This window comes from Ranitomeya variabilis, chromosome 5 (genome assembly GCF_051348905.1).
Source record: "Ranitomeya variabilis isolate aRanVar5 chromosome 5, aRanVar5.hap1, whole genome shotgun sequence".
Lineage (NCBI taxonomy): Eukaryota > Metazoa > Chordata > Amphibia > Anura > Dendrobatidae > Ranitomeya > Ranitomeya variabilis.
Window position 1 is genome coordinate 81,973,227 of NC_135236.1, and position 22,097 is coordinate 81,995,323.

The window sequence follows — 22,097 nt, forward strand, 5'->3', positions numbered from 1 at the left end:
CAGAGCACAGGGGCCCCAGGCAGCTTATGGGGCCCCAGGCAGAGCACAGTGGCCCCAGGCAGAACATGGGGCCCCAGGCAGAGCACAGTGGCCCCAGGCAGAGCACAGGGGCCCCAGGCAGCATATGGGGCCCCAGGCAGAGCACAGGGGCCCCAGGCAGCATATGGGGCCCCAGGCAGAGCACAGGGGCCCCAGGCAGCATATGGGGCCCCAGGCAGAGCACAGTGGCCCCAGGCAGAGCACACACCAAATCGGAGGCCGAGGGGCTCCGCCAACCAAATCGGAGGCCGAGGGGCCCCGCCAACCAAATCGGAGGCCGAGGAGCCCCGCCCACCAAATCGAAGGCCGAGCGGCCCCGCCCACCAAAGAGGAGGCCGAGGGGCCCGGCCCCGCCCACCAAAGCGGAGGCCGAGGGGCCCCGACCACCACATCGGAGGCCGAGGGTCCCCGCCCACCAAATCGGAGGCCGAGGGTCCCCGCCCACCAAATCGGAGGCCGAGGGTCCCCGCCCACCAAATCGGAGGCCGAGGGTCCCCGCCCACCAAATCGGAGGCCGAGGGTCCCCGCCCACCAAATCGGAGGCCGAGGGTCCCCGCCCACCAAATCGGAGGCCGAGGGTCCCCGCCCACCAAATCGGAGGCCGAGGGTCCCCGCCCACCAAATCGGAGGCCGAGGGTCCCCGCCCACCAAATCGGAGGCCGAGGGTCCCCGCCCACCAAATCGGAGGCCGAGGGGCCCCGCCCACCAAATCGGAGGCCGAGGGGCCCCGCCCACCAAATCGGAGGCCGAGGGGCCCCGCCCACCAAATCGGAGGCCGAGGGGCCCCGCCCACCAAATCGGAGGCCGAGGGGCCCCGCCCACCAAATCGGAGGCCGAGGGTCCCTGCCCACCAAATCGGAGGCCGAGGGGCCCCGCCAACCAAATCGGAGGCCGAGGGTCCCCGCCCACCAAATTGGAGGCCGAGGGTCCCCGCCCACCAAATCGGAGGCCGAGGGGCCCCGCCTACCAAATCGGAGGCCGGGGGTCCCCATCCTCCAAATCGGAGGCCGTGGGGCCCCGCCCACCACATCGGAGGCCGAGGGGCCCCGCCCACCAAATCGAAGGCCGAGGGTCCCCGCCCACCAAATCGGAGGCCGAGGGTCTCCGCCCACCAAATCGGAGGCCGAGGGTCCCCGCCCACTAAATCAGAGGCCGAGGGTCCCCGCCCACCAAATCGGAGTCCGAGGGGCCCCACCAACCAAATCGGAGGCCGAGGGGCCCCGCCCACCAAATTGGAGGCCGAGGGTCCCTGCCCACCAAATCGGAGGCCGAGGGGCCCCGCCAACCAAATCGGAGGCCGAGGGGCCCCGCCCACCAAATCGGAGGCCGAGAGTCCCCGCCCACCAAATCGGAGGATAAGGGGCCCCGCCAACCAAATCGGAGGCCGAGGGGCCCCGCCAACCAAATCGGAGGCCGAGGAGCCCCGCCCAACAAATCGAAGGCCGAGCGGCCCCGCCCACCAAAGTGGAGGCCGAGGGGCGCGGCCCCGCCCACCAAAGCGGAGGCCGAGGGGCCCGGCCCCGCCCACCAAATCGGAGGCCGAGGGGCCCCGCCCACCAAATCGGAGGCCGAGGGGCCCCGCCCACCAAATCGGAGGCCGAGGGTCCTCGCCCACCAAATTGGAGGCCGAGGGTCCCCGCCCACCAAATTGGAGGCCGAGGGTCCCCGCCCACCAAATCAGAGGCCGAGGGGCCCCGCACACCAAATCGGAGGCAGAGGGACCCCGCCCACCAAATCAGAGGCCGAGTGTCCCCGCCCACCAAATCGGAGGCCGAGGGGCCCCGCCCACCAAATCGGAGGCCGGGGGTCCCCGCCCACCAAATCGGAGGCCGAGGGGCCCCACCCACCACATTGGAGGCCGAGGGGCCCCGCCCACCAAATCGGAGGCCGAGGGTCCCCGCCCACCAAATCGGAGGCCGAGGGTCCCCGCCCACCAAATCGGAGGCCGAGGGTCCCCGCCCACCAAATCGGAGGCCGAGGGTCCCCGCCAACCAAATCGGAGGCCGAGGGGCCCCACCAACCAAATCGGAGGCCGAGGAGCCCCACCCACCAAATCGAAGGCCGAGTGGCCCCGCCCACCAAAGCGGAGGCCGAGGGGCCCGGCCCCGCCCACCAAAGCGGAGGCCGAGGGGCCCCGCCCACCACATCGGAGGCCGAGGGGCCCTGCCCACCAAATCGGAGGCCGAGGGTCCCCGCCCACCAAATCGGAGGCCGAGGGTCCCCGCCCACCAAATTGGAGGCCGAGGTTCCCCGCCCACCAAATCGGAGGCCGAGGGGCCCCACCAACCAAATCGGAGGCCGAGGGGCCCCGCCCACCAAATCAGAGGCCGAGGGTCCCTGCCCACCAAATCGGAGGCCGAGGGGCCCCGCCAACCAAATCGGAGGCCGAGGGGCCCCGCCCACCAAATCGGAGGCCGAGGGGCCCCACCCACCAAATCGGAGGATAAGGGGCCCCGCCTACCAAATCGGAGGCCGAGGGGCCCCACCAACCAAATCGGAGGCCGAGGAGCCCCGCCCACCAAATCGAAGGCCGAGCGGCCCCGCCCACCAAAGCGGAGGCAGAGGGACCCCGCCCACCAAATCGGAGGCCGTGGGGCCCCGCCAACCAAATCGGAGGCCGAGGGTCCCCGCCCACCAAATTATTCTTACATTTGAATAAATAAAGTATATATGGATTCTAGACTCCCGATTCTTTAGAATCGGGCTGCCATCTAGTAGTGTATAATAATATTATCATTTGGTTACTAAATAATATCACCATACTACAACTGAGTAATACTATCATACTGTTACTAAATAATACCACCAAACTGTAACTGAATAATACCATACTGCTTCTACAACCATATTGCATGTAAGCTAAATAATACTACCATACGGTTACTACATACTATAACTTAATAGTATACTGTTAATAAATAACACCACTGTTCAGTAGCCAAATAGTATTATTATAGAATCCTAGAATGTTAGAGTTGGAAGGGACCTCCAGGGTCATTGTGTCCAACTCCCTGCTCAATGCAGGATTCACTAACCCATCTCAGACAGATGTCGTCTGTCCAGCCTCTGTTTGAAGACTTCCATTGAAGGAGAACTCACCACCTCTTGTGGCAGCCTGTTCCACTCATTGATCACCCTCACTGTCAAAAAGTTTTTTCCTAATACCTAATCTGTATCTTCTCCCTTTCAGTTTTATTCTATTGCTTCTCGTGTTTCCTTGTGCAAATGATAATAAGGATGATCCCTCTACACTGTGACATCCCATCAGATATTTGTAGGCAGCTATAAGTCTCCTCTTAGAATTCTTTTTTGCAAGCTAAACATTCCCAGATCCTTTAACCGTTCCTCGTAGGACACACTTTGCAGTGCATTCAACATTCTGGTCGTTCTTCTCTTTTCCATAGTCTGCAAATTTGATTATTGTCACAAACTGACTCAGTTAAGTCCAATGGACAACACAGCGAACACCAACAGCGGGGATGGAAAAAGTGGAAGAAAGGCTCTCACAATAGGGAACAAGGGATGGGGCACCTCCTAGCTCAGCCTAAGCCTATTCCTAAGCTCCCCTAACGTCCTATGTGGGTTCTTCCCCCTGTCGCCTTCACAAACCTTGTCTCTAGCTGTCACCTCACTATACCTTGGCTAGTGCACTGGCCGGCAGATGGTGCATACACGGGGTAGTGACAAGCACGAGACAGGCAAAGACAGGGAATAAGGAAACTTAACTTCCAAACTGCTGCTGCAAACTCCACTCAGCAGAGAATACGGAACCAGGACCTAAAACAACTGATAAATGCCGACACCAGAGAGATTTATACTCATCGGCTGATCTCCAGAGAAACTCTATCACCAACAGTAAGTTGATGCGACAGGTGACTATTTAACCAAATAGTCAGAATAAACACCGGCACTAAAGTTAAACTGTAACCCCCCCAATAGGTGACTATTTAAATTATGGAGGGAGTGGTCACCACCCACATCAGCAGATCAGCAACACCGCAGCTGCCAGCAAGGAAAACTCACATAAACTCTTGCTGGCCTGAAAGGAAAAAAGCTACATTTAAATTATAGTGGAACCAGAGCTGCCACAAATCCAAAAATGAATCGTGACAATTACCTTACCTTCAGTTCCCTTATCTAGATAATTTATAAAAATGTTGAACAACACTGGGGCCAGGACAGAGCCTTGTGGTAACCCACTTAAAACACCCTTCCAATTGGATGTGCAACCATTTATTAACACTCTTTGTGTATGATCACTGAGCCAGTTATGAATCCACCTAGCCTTGTCAATCCAATACTTGGTCAAATTTCAATAAGGATAGTATGAGATACTTTATCAAATGCTTTGCTGAAGTTGAGATATACTACATCTACCACATTTCCCTGATCCACCCAGTCAGTGATTCCATCATAGAAGGAAATTAGATTTTTCTGGCATGACTTGTTTGCTACAAACCCATGCTGGCTCTGGTTAATTACTGTATTCTTATCCATCCACCTAACCATAGCCTTGTCAATCCAATACTTGGTCATTTTTTCAATAAGGATAGTATGAGATACTTTATCAAATGCTTTGCTGAAGTTGAGATATACTATATCTACCGCATTTCCCTGATCCACCCAGTCAGTGATTCCATCATGGAAGGAAATTTGATTTTTCTGGCATGACTTGTTTGCTACAAACCCATGCTGGCTCTGCTTAATTACTGTATTCTTATCCAAGTACTTACATACATGCTGTTTAATAATTTGTTCAAAGATCTTTCCTAGTATAGAAGTAAGACTCACTGACCTGTAATTTCCTGGCTCCATCGTCTTTCCTTTTTTGAAGATAGGGACAACATTTGCCCTTCTCCAATTCTCTGTCACTTCTCCTGTTCTCTAGGATTTTTCAAAGATTCTGGCAAGTGGTTCTGCAATTTGCTCTGCTCTCTCTTTTAGTACTCTAGGATGTAATTCATCTTGACCAGAAGATTTAAAATCATTTACATTAGCTAAGTGTTCCCTCACCATCATGCGGTTATTAAATATTACTACTTGCAAACAAAAACAAAAAACGGCACCATTCGCTACTCACACTAGTCAGCAACGATAAGCCATAAATAGTAGTATAATATAGTGTTCCATATAAAGTGGTGCCATAATTAGCAGTATAATATAGTTCTCCTAATAAAGCAGTGCCATAAATAGTAGTTTAATATAGTGCTCCTTATAAAGTGGTGCCATAAATAGTAGCATAATATAGTGATCCAAATAAAGTGGTGTCATAAATAGTAGCACAATATAGTGCTCTTTACAAAAGGCTGCCATAAATAGTAGTATAATATAGTGCTCCATATAAAGGGGTGCCATAAATAATAGTATAATATAGGGCTCCATATAATGTGGTGCCATAAACAGTAGTATAACATAGTGTTCCATAAAAAGCGGTGTCATAAATAGGAGTATTATATTGTGCTCCATATAAAGCAGTGCCATAAATAGCAGTATAATATAGTGCGCCATATAAAGTGGTGCCATAAATAGTAGTATTATATAGTGCTCCATATAAAGCAGTGCCATAAATAGTAGTATTATATAGTGCTCTATATAAAGCGGTGCCATAAATAGTAGTATAATATAGTGCTCCATATAGAGTGGTGCCATAAATAGTAGTATTATATAATGCTCCATATAAAGCGGTGCCATAAATAGTAGTATACTATAGTGCTCCATATAAAGTGGTGCCATAAATAGTAGTATAATACAGTGCTCCATATAAAGTGGTGCCACAAATAGTACTATAATATAGTTCTCCATATAAAGCGGTGCCATAAATAGTAGTATACTATAGTGCTCCATATAAATTGGTGCCATAAATAGTAGTATACTATAGTGCTCCATACAAAGCGGTGCTATAAATAGTAGTATAAAATAGTGCTCCATATAAAGTGGTGCCATAAATAGTAGTATTATATAGTGCTCCATATAAAGCAGTGCCATAAATAGTATATAATATAGTGCTCCATATAAAGTGGTGCACTAAATAGTAGTATAATATAGTGCTCTATATAAAGTGGTGCCATAAATAGTAGTATTATATAGTGCTCCATATAAAGCGGTGCCATAAATAGTATATAATATAGTGCTCCATATAAAGTGGTGCCATAAATAGTAGTATAATATAGTGCTCCATATAAAGTGGTGCCATAAATAGTAGCATAGTATAGTGCTCAATATAAAGCGGTGCCATAAATAGTAGTATACTATAGTGCTCCATATAAAGCGGTTCCATAAATAGTAGTATAATATAGTGCTCCATATAAAGCGGTGCCATAAATAGTAGTATACTATAGTGCTCCATATAAAGCGGTGCCATAAATAGTAGCATAATATAGTGCTCCATATAAAGCGGTGCCATAAATAGTAGCATAATATAGTGCTCCATATAAAGGGGTGCCATAAATAGTAGTATTATAGTGCTCCATATAAAGCGGTGCCATAAATAGTAGCATAATATAGTGCTCCTTATAAAGCAATGCCATAAATAGTAGTATAATATAGTGCTCCATATAAAGCGGTGCCATAAATAGTAGCATAATATAGTGCTCCATATAAAGCGGTGCCATAAATAGTAGTATAATATAGTGCTCCATATAAAGCGGTGCCATAAATAGTAGTATAATATAGCGCTCCATATTTAGTGCCCAATATAAAGTGGTGTCCGACTCCTCGCTGAAGTGCTCCACTACGGATTACATCTCATTGCCTGGGGTAAAATACCGTCCTGCTGTGCAGTATAATCTGGTTACTCACTCACTGCTCTTCCTCTTCCTTTCTTTCTTCAGGCGTTCAAATGACACAACGACTACAAGAGTTATTTCATACATTGCGGGAAAGTTTCTGTGAAGTTCCAGTGAAAGTTTTTTGAGGCTACAAAAACAATTTGGAATTTACATATACTGTATACCAATACTACGTATAAACCTGTACTATGGTGTCGTCCTGGGTCACTCAGAATCTGCTGTCAGATTAACAGGCAATTCGCAGATTGAGCCTTTATTGGATTATTCTTGACACTTCTGGTCAAAGTAGAATTCTGGAATAATGAATGGAAGATTTATAAAATTTTACTTTAGATTTTTTACTATTTTTTATTTATTTTTATTCTTTTTAAAGGACCAAACTGGTGTGAAAAAACTAAAAGAAGCAATAGTCACTGATCCCCAGTCGAATGCATACCTGATTCCCACCATTCTGCTTTTTGGTCCTATCTCAATGCACCCAAAAACTACAGTAAGCAGGCAAAAAAAGGAAAAAAAGAGAAAAAGAAAAAAAAACACTGATAGTACATATTCATGGAAAGTCTGAATGAGGCCTTATTCCTATTATTCCTCCGTAATTTAGATTACGCAATAATATCACGTCAATAGCTCTGCAGACAATAACTGAGCTCTGCTTACAGGCGCGAGCCTTTAGAGCTGCTGAGCTCAGTGATTGGCTGCAGCGCCGTCGACGTGATGTGAACACTGCAGACAATAACAATATTAGGAGCAGCAGCGAAAACTAGTCACTGGACCAGGGAAGGGTGAGTAAAGTTTTTTTTTATTCTTTTTTTAAACTGCAGACGAGAGACAGGGATTTTCTGAAAGCAAAAAAAGGCTTTAAATAAATTCCTGGCCACTAAGAGGGTATGTGCAGACGTTGAGTCTTTGCATTGGATATTTCTGCATTCAAAAAACACGTCTCTTGGCAGAGAAAACGCAGAGTATAATGTGCACGTTTTTTAATCCCATTTTTGATCTGTTTTTAGTTGCATTTTTATTACGCATTTTTTTATCAATTCATTTGAATGGGTTAAAAAACGCTGAAAGAATCGACACGCTGCAGATTTGAAAAAAACGCATGGTGAAAATACGCAAGGTAGAAAGAAAAAAGCACAATGTGCATGATGTTTCAGAAAATCTCAGTCATTTTTCCTGGTACTGTAAAACACTGTTTTGTTTTTTAAGCACAAAAAGACACTGAAAAAAAAACACACTAAAAAAACAAACTGAAAAAAGAAAACACTGAACAAAAAAACACTAAAAAAACACCGAAAAAAACACACTGAAAAAACACACTAAAAAAAGAGAACACTGAACAAAAAACTACTGAAAAAAAACACACATGAAAAAAACGTTGCAAAAAATCTGTGTGAAGAAGCTCATAGTGTTTTGAGATGATGCTAGGAAGTAAATACCAGCAGAGATCTGGGAAGCCTCAGGTTAGGAGTTGCTGGAGGTCAGGGAGGGTGAGGGTTTATTGTGAAGGGTATCAGTGCCTGCTTTATTGGGAAGGGCATTATCCTGAAACTAAGGAAACCCCACTGGTGAAATCTACATGTACAAGTGAAATCTTGAAAATCCAGTTTTCTAATACAAGGCAGAAGAATGAACAGCACAATGACAAAAAAAAAAAAGAGGAAGCCGGGAAAAACCCCGGTATTGCGTAAGATCCTGAGCAGTCGCCTGTCTATAAAAGCAGCCGCCCATCTGCAGACAGATCAGTAGCTGCGAGCACACAGGTAGCACCTCCACCGCCGGGGTCAGGACGTCTCCAGGACTTCTTATTTTCTACAGCTTTTTATTTAAGGTATTTTATGATTTTCTGTTAATGCGTGTTTTGTGTGTTATCGAGACATATTTGTGTAGGTCTGGATTTATTCCCTGTATATTTATGTTGTATATTTTCTCTCTACAGACATAATGGCAGAAGTTCCAGAATATAATGACATTTCAATGGAGTACAGGTAATAATTTACATTCATCTCTATAAAGAAGGTCGGGGCTTGTACTAGAATATCCGCGGGGCTATGCACAGCGCTCAGTGTGCTGCCGTAATAACTATAGGGGAGAATATCACCATGATGTAACATAACACAAATTCTTTACATAATAAAAAAAAACAAAAAAAAACATAAAAAATGATACAAAAAAAAAAGAAAGTCCATCATTTATATAAGATGAAAAGATGTAAAAGATCTTATATCTAACCTACATGTTACAAAGGCATATATATATATCTTAAAAATATATATATAAAAAAAAATAGAAAGTCCATCATCTATATAAGATGAAAAGATGTAAAAGATCTTATATCTAACCTACATGTTACATTATATATATATATATATATATATATATATATATATATATATATATATATATATATAATAGAAGGTCGGTCATTTGTACAGGATGAAATGATGTAAAAGATCTTAGACCCAACCTACATGTTACATAGAGAAATATTAGCTGAGTACTAAAGAATTTGAGAGGCTTGAGGCTACAGAATAATTAGCTCTTATGACGCAGTGTTTTATTTCCTTATCTCCTGAATGCCTTTTCTTTTCCTTGTAGTGAGCATGTGGAAGACTTTTACACTGATGAAGTGTCCATCAAAATGAAGGTAAATGACATTTGATTTTATATTTTAGTCAAATGATTATTTTTTATTTAGTAAAAAGTGCTCAAAATGAAAAGTTGATGCTAAAAGAAGGATTTTTGTATTTTTTGCAACAATTTTTTAAGGCTTTAGGTGATTTAAGGGTTTGGCCACTACATTTTTTTATTGATAGACCATCCTTAAATCATCATAAATTTTTCATTTTGCCGGTGTCGAATGTTCAAAAGCTGAAAGAGCTTCTATGCGGACAGCAGATCTTTAAGGAAAATCCAATAACAAACCTGTAATTTTTGCTCTACAGACCAATAAGAAGCATCTACAATGGAAACACCATGAGGAATGTTGGTCAACTTACCTTCCTCAAATAAAGCCTGAGATAAGAAAGCCCGAAAAACCAATGAGCTGTTTCAAGAAAGTCGTAATGCTCGTGGTAGTTGTGGAAAAGCTGAAAGGAATAAAAGGAATTGATAAGTTGAGCTTTTTCAATGATGACGACCTGTTGAATCACATCCTTGTACATGGTAAGATCATTCACAATTAATCAAAAATGACCTTACTGATAATATGCCATTTTCCTTGGCTTGTTGTAAATATCACTTTTCCCCTGAATCCGGCGTCGTTTTCCTTTTGTTCCTGTGCTGCTCCATTCCTGAGATACAGCCCCTTCTTCCTTGTATGTAAATCAAGCCTTGTTATCAAAGTGGGTGTGGTCAGGAACTCTTCTCTGTGGGAGACCACGCCCAGTTAGCGAACAAGGCTAAATTTACCTACAGGGAAGAGAGGGCCATATCTCAAGAATGGAGAGGCACAGAAACAAGAGAGAAACATAGACAGACTCAGGAGAACGGCACGATTTATTCCAGTTTTAAAAAAATTACATATTTATGGCAAATGACAAGTCCCTTTTAATAAATAAGGGTAGAACAATAATGATCTTATTCCTTTTAAAATGACATATTCCAATTTGATTTCATTGCACCCTATGTAAAAGTATTAATTTTTGAAATTCTTGTATATTAACATATAATAAGATAAATACATATTTATGATATTAACAATTGCTATGTATTTAGTTCACCATCATTTTGATATGTTGCATTTTCTCCACTACCAAGTTGTAACACTTATCAGAGAGAGATGTCGTCGATATATTCATGCGTCCATTACTGATAAAATTAAAAACTTCTTTGTCTCATTTTTTTTTTATAACAGAAGACATCACTTGCAATTCAGTTGAAACACAAAATGCAGTCAGCACTCAGTTTATGTACAATAAGACGACAGTGCACGTTATTCGTGACCAAAGACAGAAATGCTTAACTCTCCAAGAATTCCAAGGCAATGCCCGTCTTTTGGCCTTGTTTTTACAAGGAGAGAACATTAAGCAAGGAGGTAAGGCCTTACGTACAGATAATAATTCTATATTCTAAAAAAATGTATTTCACAAGACATTTACGTCTAAAATATTACGTGATGTTAACACTTTGGCTTCTCTTGCAGCAAAAATAAATGTGGGCACCTACTTTTCAGCAAGAGATCTAGAGAAGCGTCCAGTCACGTTGGGTATTGTGGGACGCCAACTTTACTTGTGTTGCACTCCTGAAGAGGGGACAACAGATCCAGTCCTAAGCCTAAAGGTCAGTACATCCCTCTATTCATTGTCTATGGGAAAATCCAGTCATGGCTCCATTATAATGGAGCATTTCAGAGCCCTGTTCTTGGGACCAGTGGAGGTCCCAGTGATCAAATCCAGAATGATCAGCAGATTATTACTTTATCTGTAGATAGATGATAACATTCACTGTTGGGAAATATACTTTAGTAAATATTGTAACAAATATTCTGGAGTTACAAACTGGACACTTAGGGAGCAAAAATGATGTCCAAAATGCAAAATTTGTCACACTTGATCTCTGGTGGCTTTTTCTCTTTTGCTCCAGCCCTGAAACTTGTTCAAAAAGGCATCATGACCTATCGCCGCACAACAACTTTACTATAATGGATGCCATAAGTTAACACACATTGTAACTGAAATCAATGCCAGATTGGGATTGTCAAAGTTTTATTTTATGGCACATGGGCAGCCCAAAAAATGTACTTCTTAATAAATTTGGCACATCTTACTCCGACAGGCTTTAAGTTCAAGACTGGCATGCAAAATATAAACCCATAAAATTTCAACTTCATTTAGATTGGAGGTTTGATCTCTTGGGTTGGGTGTTTGGTTATATCTGCTTTGGTCTACGATTGGTGAGAAAAAAAGCCGAAGGTGTTGAGCCTCCCCATACACATTAGCTTATTCTGTCGATAGCAATGGGTTTGGTCAACAGTCCAATATATATGGTAGTTTTAGACAACTGATTGCCGGGGAAGCTGCGGATCCAGCTTGTCAGAATCTGAACTGCCAATCCTCCATTTCTCCTGGAGATAAGTCTCCACCAGTCATGTCTAGTGGTGAAACTCTCTTAGAGAACACAGGAGCTCTTAACCGAATAAGAGCTCCCGTGTTTGGACGGATGATCGGCCGAACCAACTGATGTGTATGGCGGGCTTTACACTTGCCGCATGGTTATATGGATTATGGATCACTTCAATTTCATTTTTTATATATTTGGTGAATGTCTTTATTCCTGGAATTTCCTAAATTTCTCTTTTGTGTCTTTCCTTTAGGAAGTGGCTGACATTAAACAAAAACAGAACGATGACTTGTTACCCTTCATCTTCTACAAGAAAGCGAGCAGCACTAGCTACAACTCCTTTGAATCCGCCGCCTTCCCGGGCTACTATATCAGCACATCTCAGCAAGAGCGGCAGCCAGTGCAATTAATGCCAGAGAACAATCAAACCTTCCTGCGAGATTTCATAATGAATCCAAATTTATAGTTTGCGATCCCACCATTGTGTATATGTACCGTGTACATATTGTCACTAATTCTTTCGATCTGTATATACCAACACTTCTGGCCACAATTCTGAGACATTTGTAAATTTCACCCAACATCGTCCTGAAAATAATGAACGACTGACACCTTAGTTTCTCGCTCATAGAGAAAAACCATAGAAAGCTTTCTTAGAAATAACAGAATCTGTTGTATTAATAAACACTTTCATAAAGTTTAATTTCTCAGTCAGAGAAGAGATCAGTAACTCCCAGAAGAGTTCATATGTTGTGTAAAGCTATATTTAATATTATTATTATATTACGTAACAGTTTATAATTTTTTTTACCGTTTTGTATTTTGTCTATAATTTGTAATTCATTTTTATGAAAAAAATGCTGTTTTTATTCTATTTCAGGATGCGTGAATAAAAACAACATTAATTAAAATGTACTGTGTAGTATGATAACTTTGCAATGTTAATATATGGAATTGTTATATTAAAGAAAACACTTGAAAAAAAACAAAACAATGAGTAAGAGTATAAATGCATTTTGCAATTGGGACAATGACAACAATATAAGTGATGTACTTAATAGAAAAAAAGAAAACATAGGGGCAAACAAGTATAAAACATATAAATAACTAAAGCTAATTTATTAATATATGCAAAAGATAAATGCACAGTATTAGGGTCAGACTAAAAGATAAATATCATAAAATATAGATAGTACGGTAATTATGATCTATAATTGGACCCAAAGTTACTGATGTAAAAGGCAAAACAAGAAACCCCCAACCCCCTTTGTAATAATCAAATAAATATTAATCATATAAGAAACATAGAAATAAACTAGATATGGAAAAACATTGGCAACAAATAAGTCCAAAATTTAGACTAAATACCTAGCTATATGTGTGGCGCCCGCGTCTGTAGCACCACAAAATGCCTGATTGTGAGATCTACTTATATATGTATTGCCAAATGTTGAGGGCTGGTTTCTCTGCTGGGAAAAAATGCATCCGCACATTTTACCAGATCCCTTACTGGAAGATTGTGCACTTTTGCCTGAACCAGGAAGTGTGCAGGATCCCTCAAGGGGGAGGAGGTGCTTCTGAGAGGTTGCAATGTGCTGAGCAGTGAAGATATAGGAAGAGGTAGCATGATGGAGGTCTGCAGGCAGAGCAGAGGAACGTGCTCTCCCTGCCGGGACAAGCTGCACAAGGCAGGGTATCAGTCCCTAAAAGAAAAAAAACAGTCACTTCCAGGGTCCATGCTAAACTGAAAGACTGTTCGGTTTTCATATAACGAGCAGTAGTGTGCTTTTGCCCAGGAGCTCAGCAGTGCATAGAATCAGGGACAGCGCCGGACTGGAGCGCCTTGGGCCCACCAGAGAAAATCATTCTTGGGGCCCACTATGTAGCTACATAGAAATAAATTCAAGACCACCAATTGTGTAGTAAAACACGCTAATATCGGGTTATACGGTAATATGAGGTAGTACACGTCTTAATTATGTAGCAGGGGTTGGGGTAGCCCCCTCATATAATATAATGTAGCCTCCCTCATGGAATATAATGTGGCCCCCCCTCATAGGGTATAATACAGCAGCCCACAAAATATAATGCAACCCACTCATAAGGTATAATGCAGCCCCCAATAGAATATTATGCAGCCCCTCAGAGTATAATGCAACCCCCTCAAAACGCAGCCCCCCATAGAATATAGTGTAGCCCCCTCATAGGGCATAATGCAGCTCCCCTCATATAGTATGATGTAGCCACCTGAGATAATAATGCAGCCCCTCCACAGAATATAATGTAGCCCCCTCACAGTATATTGCAACCCCCTCATAAGGCAGCCCCCCCATAAAATATACTGCAGCCCCCTCATAGGGCATAATGCAGCTCCTCTCATATAGTGTGATGTAGCCCTGAGAGAATAATGCAGCCCTCCACACATAATATAATGCAGCCCCTCCACAGAATATAATGTAGCCCCCTCACAGTATAATGTACCCCTCATAAGGCAGCCCCCCATAGAAGATACTGTAGCCCCCTCATAGGGCATAATGCAGCCCCTTGAAAGGGTATAATGCAGCCCCCCTCCACCATCATTATTCTCCCCCTCCACCATTGTACTCATTACCACCTCCATCATTGCCTTCTCACCCACCACCTCCATCATTGCCTCCTCCCCACCACCATTACCATCTCTGTCTTTTACACCACAACCATCATTGCTTTCTTCCCCCCCACCACCATCATCGCCTCCCCCACCACCATCATCATCATCGCCTCCCCTATCACCACCATCATTGCCTCCCTCACCACCATCATAATCATTGCCTCCCCCACCACCATCATCATTGCCTCTTCCACCACCATCATTGCCTCCTTCACCATCATCATCATTGCCTCCCCCACCACCATCATCATTACCTCCCCCACCACCATCATCATTGCCTCCCCATCACCATCATCATTGCCTCCACCACCATCATCATTGCCACTACCACAAGCATCATCATTGCTTCCACCACCATCATCATCATTGCTTCCCCACCACCATCATCATTGCCTCCCCCACCACCATCATCATTGCCTCCCCCACCACCATCATCATTGCCTCCCCATCACCATCATCATTGCCTCCACCACCATCATCATTGCCACTACCACAAGCATCATCATTGCTTCCACCACCATCATCATCATTGCTTCCCCACCACCATCATCATTGCTTCCCCCCACACACACACAGCCGCACACACAACAAACAAATCTGGATAAGTAATAAAACATAATATATAAAAGCCAAAGAGCATATGGTATTAAAAAAGCCTTTATTTTAGAATTTGGCAAATGGCACTGTCACATGTGCCTGTACTTGAAGGGTGATTAAAACATAATAAATATCAGGACGGACAATAATACATATAAATCAGTGTTAGGACACGGGATATAAAACTTATATACCCACAAGTAGAGATGTAAAGAATATATATATGTGTAATTTAAAGAATATATATATGTAATAGTACCTCATAAATACACAATTATAAGAAAAAAGGTGCAATAGTGCTCTGTGTGCAACACAATAATTATATAATACCAAACGGATGTAAAAACGTGCAACCGAGCTTATATAACCACCAATTAATCAATTAATAACAAAGGCTGTAAAATAGCCCAAAAAATAGAGGTTAAACTTGTGTGTAAGCAATTCAATACCCCATGTTTGTAATATTTTAAATAGTAGAACGTGAAGGGAAATAAAATGATGCAAAAAAGGATATAAAACAAAAAGGTGTATCATGGATGTATAAGTGAATATGGGGGAAAAAAAGTGGGCTAATAATAAAGGCAATATGCCACTTGCGGAGTGTAATGGGGCTGAAGGAAGGTGGGGGCAATAAGGTGAAAAGTTGTGGGCCAATAATAAGGATAACACACCGTTGTCCTAAGAGCAACAAGCCATATATAATACGGGGTAATAAATGGTAAAATACCTGATAGCCGATAACTGGTAATGTCCGTCCCTCAAGTGCGCTGTACTTGAGGGACGGACTTTACCAGTTATCGGCTATTTTACTGCCTTTGTTATTAATTGATTAATTGGTGGTTATATAAGCTCCGTTGCACGTTTTTACATCCATTTGGTATTATATAATTATTGTGTTGCACACATAGCACTATTGCACCTTTTTTCTTATAATTGTGTATTTATGAGGTAATATTACATATATATATTCTTTAAATTACACATATATATATTCTTTACATCTCTACTTGTGGGTATATAAGTTTTATATCCCGTGTCCTAACACTGATTTATATGTATTATTGTCCGTCCTGATATTTATTATGTTTTAATCACCCTTCAAGTACAGGCACATGTGACAGTGCCATTTGCCAAATTCTAAAATAAAGGCTTTTTTAATACCATATGCTCTTTGGCTTTTATATATTATGTTGTATTACTTCTTATCCAGATTTGTTTGTTGTTGTTTAGTACACCGAGTGGTTTGCCACTCACTCTCTGTGTACCAGTAAACTCTGCCCACTTGTGTATATATATATATATATTTTGTTGATCATTTTGTGTGAATTGAGTATCAAATTCTGGTGGGTTCGTTTTTTACTGTGTACATCTCTCTCATTAGCCGCACACACGCAGGCAGGGACACACAGCACACACACATGCAGGCAGAGACAGACACACACACAGCCGCACACACGCAGGCAGAGACACACACAGCAGTCACTCACCTCTCCGCACTTTCCCAGCAGCCGCAGCACATCCCGGCAGCTTCCTCTGAAACAGCAGTGCTGAATGATGACGTCATCCTGCCGCGCTGAGTCAGACAGGAAGTGCCGGGCAGAAGGTAGGACGGCGTGGATCCCTGCAGCTCCGCTCCGGTCCTATGCTGCAGGGATCACAATCAAGGATCGCCGCCCTTTAGGGGTCCACCTGCGGGGCCCCCATTCAGCAGCACTGGTGGGCAGTGTTAGCCTCAGCCTGCGGCTAACGCTGCCCGCCATTAAAGTGAAATGGTATTCATGCCTCTCCACGCCCATGGGGTCGTTGGGAAGTGTGCATATTCATTTCTCTTTAGCAGCAGGGACAGGCTCCTGTTCAGCTGCTGCTCTCTCTCTGGCACCAGGAGGGCCCCCCTTGTCTCAGGGGCCCTATAGCAGCTGGGTGTGCTGCTATTAGTGACACGCCACTGGCTGGGGGGCCCCTGGAGCAGTGGGGGCCCTAGGCAGCTGCTGGCCAATATGCCAGCAGGTGTCAGTGCCTGGGCCCACCGGAAAATCCTGCGGTTCTGAACCTTTTAATTATTATAATTAACCCCACAATTGACAAAAACTGGCACGTGCCCCTGGTCAGACTTGACCAGCACTCGGACGTGACCCAGTAATGTTACAGCAGTGGCCCAGTTGGTGCGGCATATATGCAGTAATTGTATAAAGGCCTTAAATATTACCACAAAAGAATATGGTAAGGACAAGTCCCATAGCAATATAAACTTAGGGGATGCCCAAAATATCAAGAGGACCCACTTATGCCTGAATACAAACTACATGGTTGTACATAAATAGTATATATATGTAGAGATATAGTGTGCCAGCAGAAAACACAAAAGAGGATAAGTGACGCAGAAGCACCTCGACGCGCGTTTCACCAACATTTGGCTATATCAGAAGACATGGCTTATTTAATATGTGGAAACTATTTAAATAATGTCTTATCTGCACGTAAAAATTGGTGCACATCTCGGCATGATGCATGACTCCCTGCGATATCGTGACAATCACGCGCCAAGCATGAAAGGCAAGACAAGGACCATTATCGCGCACTTCACCCAGGCAACAAGCAACTGCCTCTGTATCACAAATACTGTGATGAGCAATCTGTCATATCTTGTCACCTCCTGAGTGGGAAAATACAGACTAAACTAACCGGCCGGACACCCACCACAGGTGAAGGAGCCCCACTCAGAATGAAAGGTGAAATATAATGACATCTGGAATGAATACCAACCATTATTGAAATGGTGTCTCCTCCTACACCTGCTCCTTCGACATCTGCTTCTGTCACCACGCACCGCCATATGCATTCTGTAGGTGGTGCTGGTGATGGAGGATAAATTGTGACTAAAAGCTCTGGCGGTGCAGGCTTTGTCCAGCCACAGAGAATAAGAGGTGTGGGATCTGTAGTGTCACCGAGTCTGGCAGTATTCGTGATTGTCACAATGAGTTTGTGATATATTTTTTATGTCCATGTGAGCAGTAACGGGGCGGACATACCGCCGGTTCAACCGGTGCGACCGCACCGGGGCCCAGAGCGGGAGGGGGGCCCAGAGAAGGAGGGGGCCCCCGACGGCGACGGACATACACAGCTGTTATGACCTGGTGGTTAGGGAACAACACTGAAATGACCTGGTGGTTAAAAGGACACATGGACAAGCTCTGAGGAGGTGGTAACTTTTCTGACCGCAAACCCTACTCCTAACGCCAACACTAGAAATAGCCGTGGGACGTTCCTGTCTCTCCCTAGACGCCTCGTCACGGCCTAAGAACTAACTACCCCTAAAGATGGAAATAGAAAACTATCTTGCCTCAGAGAAATTCCCAAAAGGAAAGATAGCCCCCCACATATATTGACTGTGAGTGGAGGGGGAAATAACATACACAGAGATGAAAACAGATTTTAGCAAAGGAGGCCAAATACTAATCTAAATAGACAGAAATAGGAAAGGATACTGTGCGGTCAGAATTCAAAACTAAAAATCCACGCAGAGTTCACAAAAAATGATCTCCACACCGACTCACGGTGTGGAGGGGCAAATCTGCTTCCCCAGAGCGTCCATCTAGACTGAATATATCATAATGACGAGCTGGACAAAAAGACCTAACAAAAACTGAGAAATAAGGTCCAACAAATGGACTAACAAGAACTAGCAAGAACTTATCTTTTGCTGAAATGAACAGGCCATGAGAAATATCCAAGGAGAAGACTAAATCCAATCTTGAAACATTGACAGCTGGCATGAACTAAAGCCCAGAGCAGGTTTAAATAACAAACCCAGGCAAGGCGATTAGTGAAGGCAGCTGTTACAGCTACCTAAAGGAGCAGCAGTACCACTCGAAACCACCAGAGGGAGCCCAAGGACAGAACTCACAAAAATACCATTAGCAACCACAGGAGGGAGCTCCAGAACGGAATTCACAACACACGGCATTGTTGTGATACACTGTGTGGATCCTGTAATGAGCGGTACCCAGTGACCGCTGGTGAAGAAGCTGCCGTGCCCGGAGTCTGCGGAGACCATCTGTCCACAGTCCGGGAGAAGGAGCCAGGGACGCCAGGAGCAGGTGAGTATCATATTTACCTGTCCACGATCCACACGCCGGGCACCGCTCTGTCTTCTGCGTCCTCTGCTGTGACTGTGCAGGTCAGAGGGCGCGATGATGCATATAGTGTGCGCGCCGCCCTCTGCCTGATCAGTCAGTGCGGAGAGACGGGACGGTGAGGACCAGCGGGCAGAGACGAGAGGTGAGTATGTCATTTTTTTTTTTTATTGCAGCAGCATTTATATGTGGCACAGCGTTATATGGAGCATCTATGGGGCCATAATGAATTGTATGGAGCATTATATGTGGCCGCACAGCTTTATATGGACTCCATATAAAGCTGTGCCGCCATAATGCTCCATACAATTCATTATTAACCCATAGATGCTCCATAATATGGACTCCATATTATGGAGCATCTATGGGGTAATAATGAATTGTATGGAGCATTATATGTGGCGGCACAGCTTTATATGGAGCATCTATGGGGCAATATTCAATAATGAATTGTATGGAGCATTATATGTGGTGGCACAGCTTTATATGGAGCATCTACGGGGCAATATTCAATAATGAATTGTATGGAGCATTATATGTGGTGGCACAGCTTTATATGGAGCATCTACGGGGCAATATTCAATAATGAATTGTATGGAGCATTATATGTGGCACAGCTTTATATGGAGCATCTATGGGGCAATAATGAATTGTATGGAGCATTATATGTGGCACAGCTTTATATGGAGCATTTATGGGGCCATAATGAACAGTATGGAGCATTATATGTTGTTCCTGATTCAATATGGATATTCAAAAACACTTAACCTTCTGATGTCTCAATTCATTTTACTTTTATTGGTATCTATTTTTATTTTTGACATTTACCGGTAGCTGCTGCATTTTCCACCCTAGGCTTATACTCGAGTCAATAAGTTTTCCCAGTTTTTTGTTGCAAAATTAGAGGGGGTCGGCTTATACTCGGGTCAGCTTATACTCGAGTATATACGGTAGTTTAAGAAGGGGTTGTCTAGTAGAGGACAACCCTTTTAAGCACCTGCATGCATCTGACATACCTGTTGATATGTTGTGGTGTTTATGCCCCTTTTTATTATTTATAATACAATAATATATCTGTTAAATAGTCTGTAATGTTACAACCTATATGTTTACATAACTTTGTTGCGGTATGGGGGGGGGGGCAGGAAGATTTCTTGCACAGGGGCCCTCTGCAGTCTGTGTCCGCCCCTGAGCAGTAATATATAGGAAGGAAGGACCACAAGCTTGAAGTTTTAATAGGGTGTGGTGCTGTGCCTACTTTGACCAATGGGACTGCACCACACCCTACTAAAACTACCAGCTTGTGGTCCATCTATATTTTCTCTCTTGTAGTCTTTCCTTCTTAAATTCTGAAGTTCACATGGACATTAAAAATAAATCACGAAGACATTGTAACAGGTCAAAAATGGTTTTATCCAAAATGTCCCTCCTGATACATTACTCAAAATGTTTTCTTTGAGAAAATAATTAAACTATATATGGAATAACATTGGCAAGAAATAAGTCCAAAATTTAGACTAAATACTTAGCTGTATGCTCAATGTGCACAGAGCCATATAATATGATGGTGCACTATATTAAGAGGAAAAAAACGTGAATGGAGGAGGAGGAGGAGTGCTTCTTTATGTGGCCACTTTTAGGGTATGCTTATAGGGTATGTGCACATGTTGAGCTTTTGCAGCAAATATTTCTGCACCAAAAATACAGAATGAATGTAGTACTCATTGTGCTTGTATTACATGCACTTATGATACGATTTTACTTGCATTTTGAACACATTCTTACTTGTGTGTTTTTAGATACTCATTTGAATGGGTGAAAAAGGTTTTTAAAAATGCAGAAAGAATCGACATGGTGCATATTTAAAAAAAAAAAAATTGATGATTAACATATGCAAGTAAAAAAAAAAAAACAGCAGCAGCAGCAGCATGTGCATAAGACTTCAGAGACCTCATTCTCTTTCCTGGGACTGTAAAATGCAAACTTTTTTTAAGCAGAAAAAAATTAACTGCAAAAATGCTGCAAATAGTGTGAACAAGCCCAGAGTTTTTGGGGTTGAAACTTGGAAGTAAAAACCAGCAGATAACGGGTGTCGGAACAGGAGATAATGGGGTTCAAGGATGATACTTTATATTTAATAATAATAATAATAATTTTATTTATATAGCGCCAACATATTCCGCAGCGCTTTACAACTTATAGAGGGGACTTGTACAGACAACAGACATTACAGCATAACAGAAATCACAGTTCAAAACAGATACCAGGAGGAATGAGGGCCCTGCTGCTCGCAAGCTTACAATCTATAGGAAATAGGGGAGACACGAGAGGTGGATGGTAACAATTGCTTTAGTTATTTGGACCAGCCATAGTGTAAGGCTCGGGTGTTCATGTAAAGCTGCATGAACCAGTTAACTGCCTAAGTATGTAGCAGTACAGACACAGAGGCTATTAACTGCGTAAAGTGTATGAGAACATGATGGAGGAACGTGATTATGTTGTTGTTTTTTATTAATAGGCCACACAGGGATAATTAGGTTAATGCGTTGAGGCGGTAGGCCAATCTGAACAAATGAGTTTTTAGTGTTGCTTTATTATTATCACTATTATTATTATATTTTTTACATTCTCATATTTTTTAAATTTATTTTATCATCCTTTTAAAAATTATTTTAACCCCTGGAAAACCCCTTTAAATTTCAAGATAAGGTCGATCATGGCAGCAAAGTGCTCCAACTTACCGTAAATGGGAAATACTCAGCCCCGTATTGGTCAAATTCACATAATAAATAAATTACATGCTAGGTATCAGTCTCTATTATTCTACCTGTG

The 22,097-nt window shown here is 43.3% G+C and overlaps 1 protein-coding gene and 1 long non-coding RNA gene across 2 annotated transcripts in view; one reads left to right on the forward strand and one right to left on the reverse strand.

Moving 5' to 3' along the window:
* The window catches only part of LOC143773345 (uncharacterized), a 92,892-nt gene extending 85,647 nt beyond the window's left edge, over positions 1-7,245 (reverse strand). Inside the window, exon 1 of the long non-coding RNA XR_013215152.1 lies at positions 7,009-7,245. This is a non-coding gene — a long non-coding RNA (uncharacterized LOC143773345). The remainder of the gene's footprint in view (positions 1-7,008) is intronic.
* Positions 7,246-8,568: 1,323 nt separating this feature from the next.
* Positions 8,569-12,863, forward strand: LOC143774897 (interleukin-1 beta-like). Its single transcript, XM_077262680.1, has 7 exons — positions 8,569-8,655; positions 8,764-8,812; positions 9,423-9,471; positions 9,770-9,989; positions 10,681-10,860; positions 10,969-11,105; positions 12,139-12,863. The coding sequence occupies exons 2-7, from the start codon at positions 8,769-8,771 to the stop codon at positions 12,349-12,351; spliced, it is 843 nt and encodes a 280-aa protein (XP_077118795.1). The 5' UTR covers positions 8,569-8,655; positions 8,764-8,768; the 3' UTR covers positions 12,352-12,863.
* Positions 12,864-22,097: the final 9,234 nt, after the last annotated feature.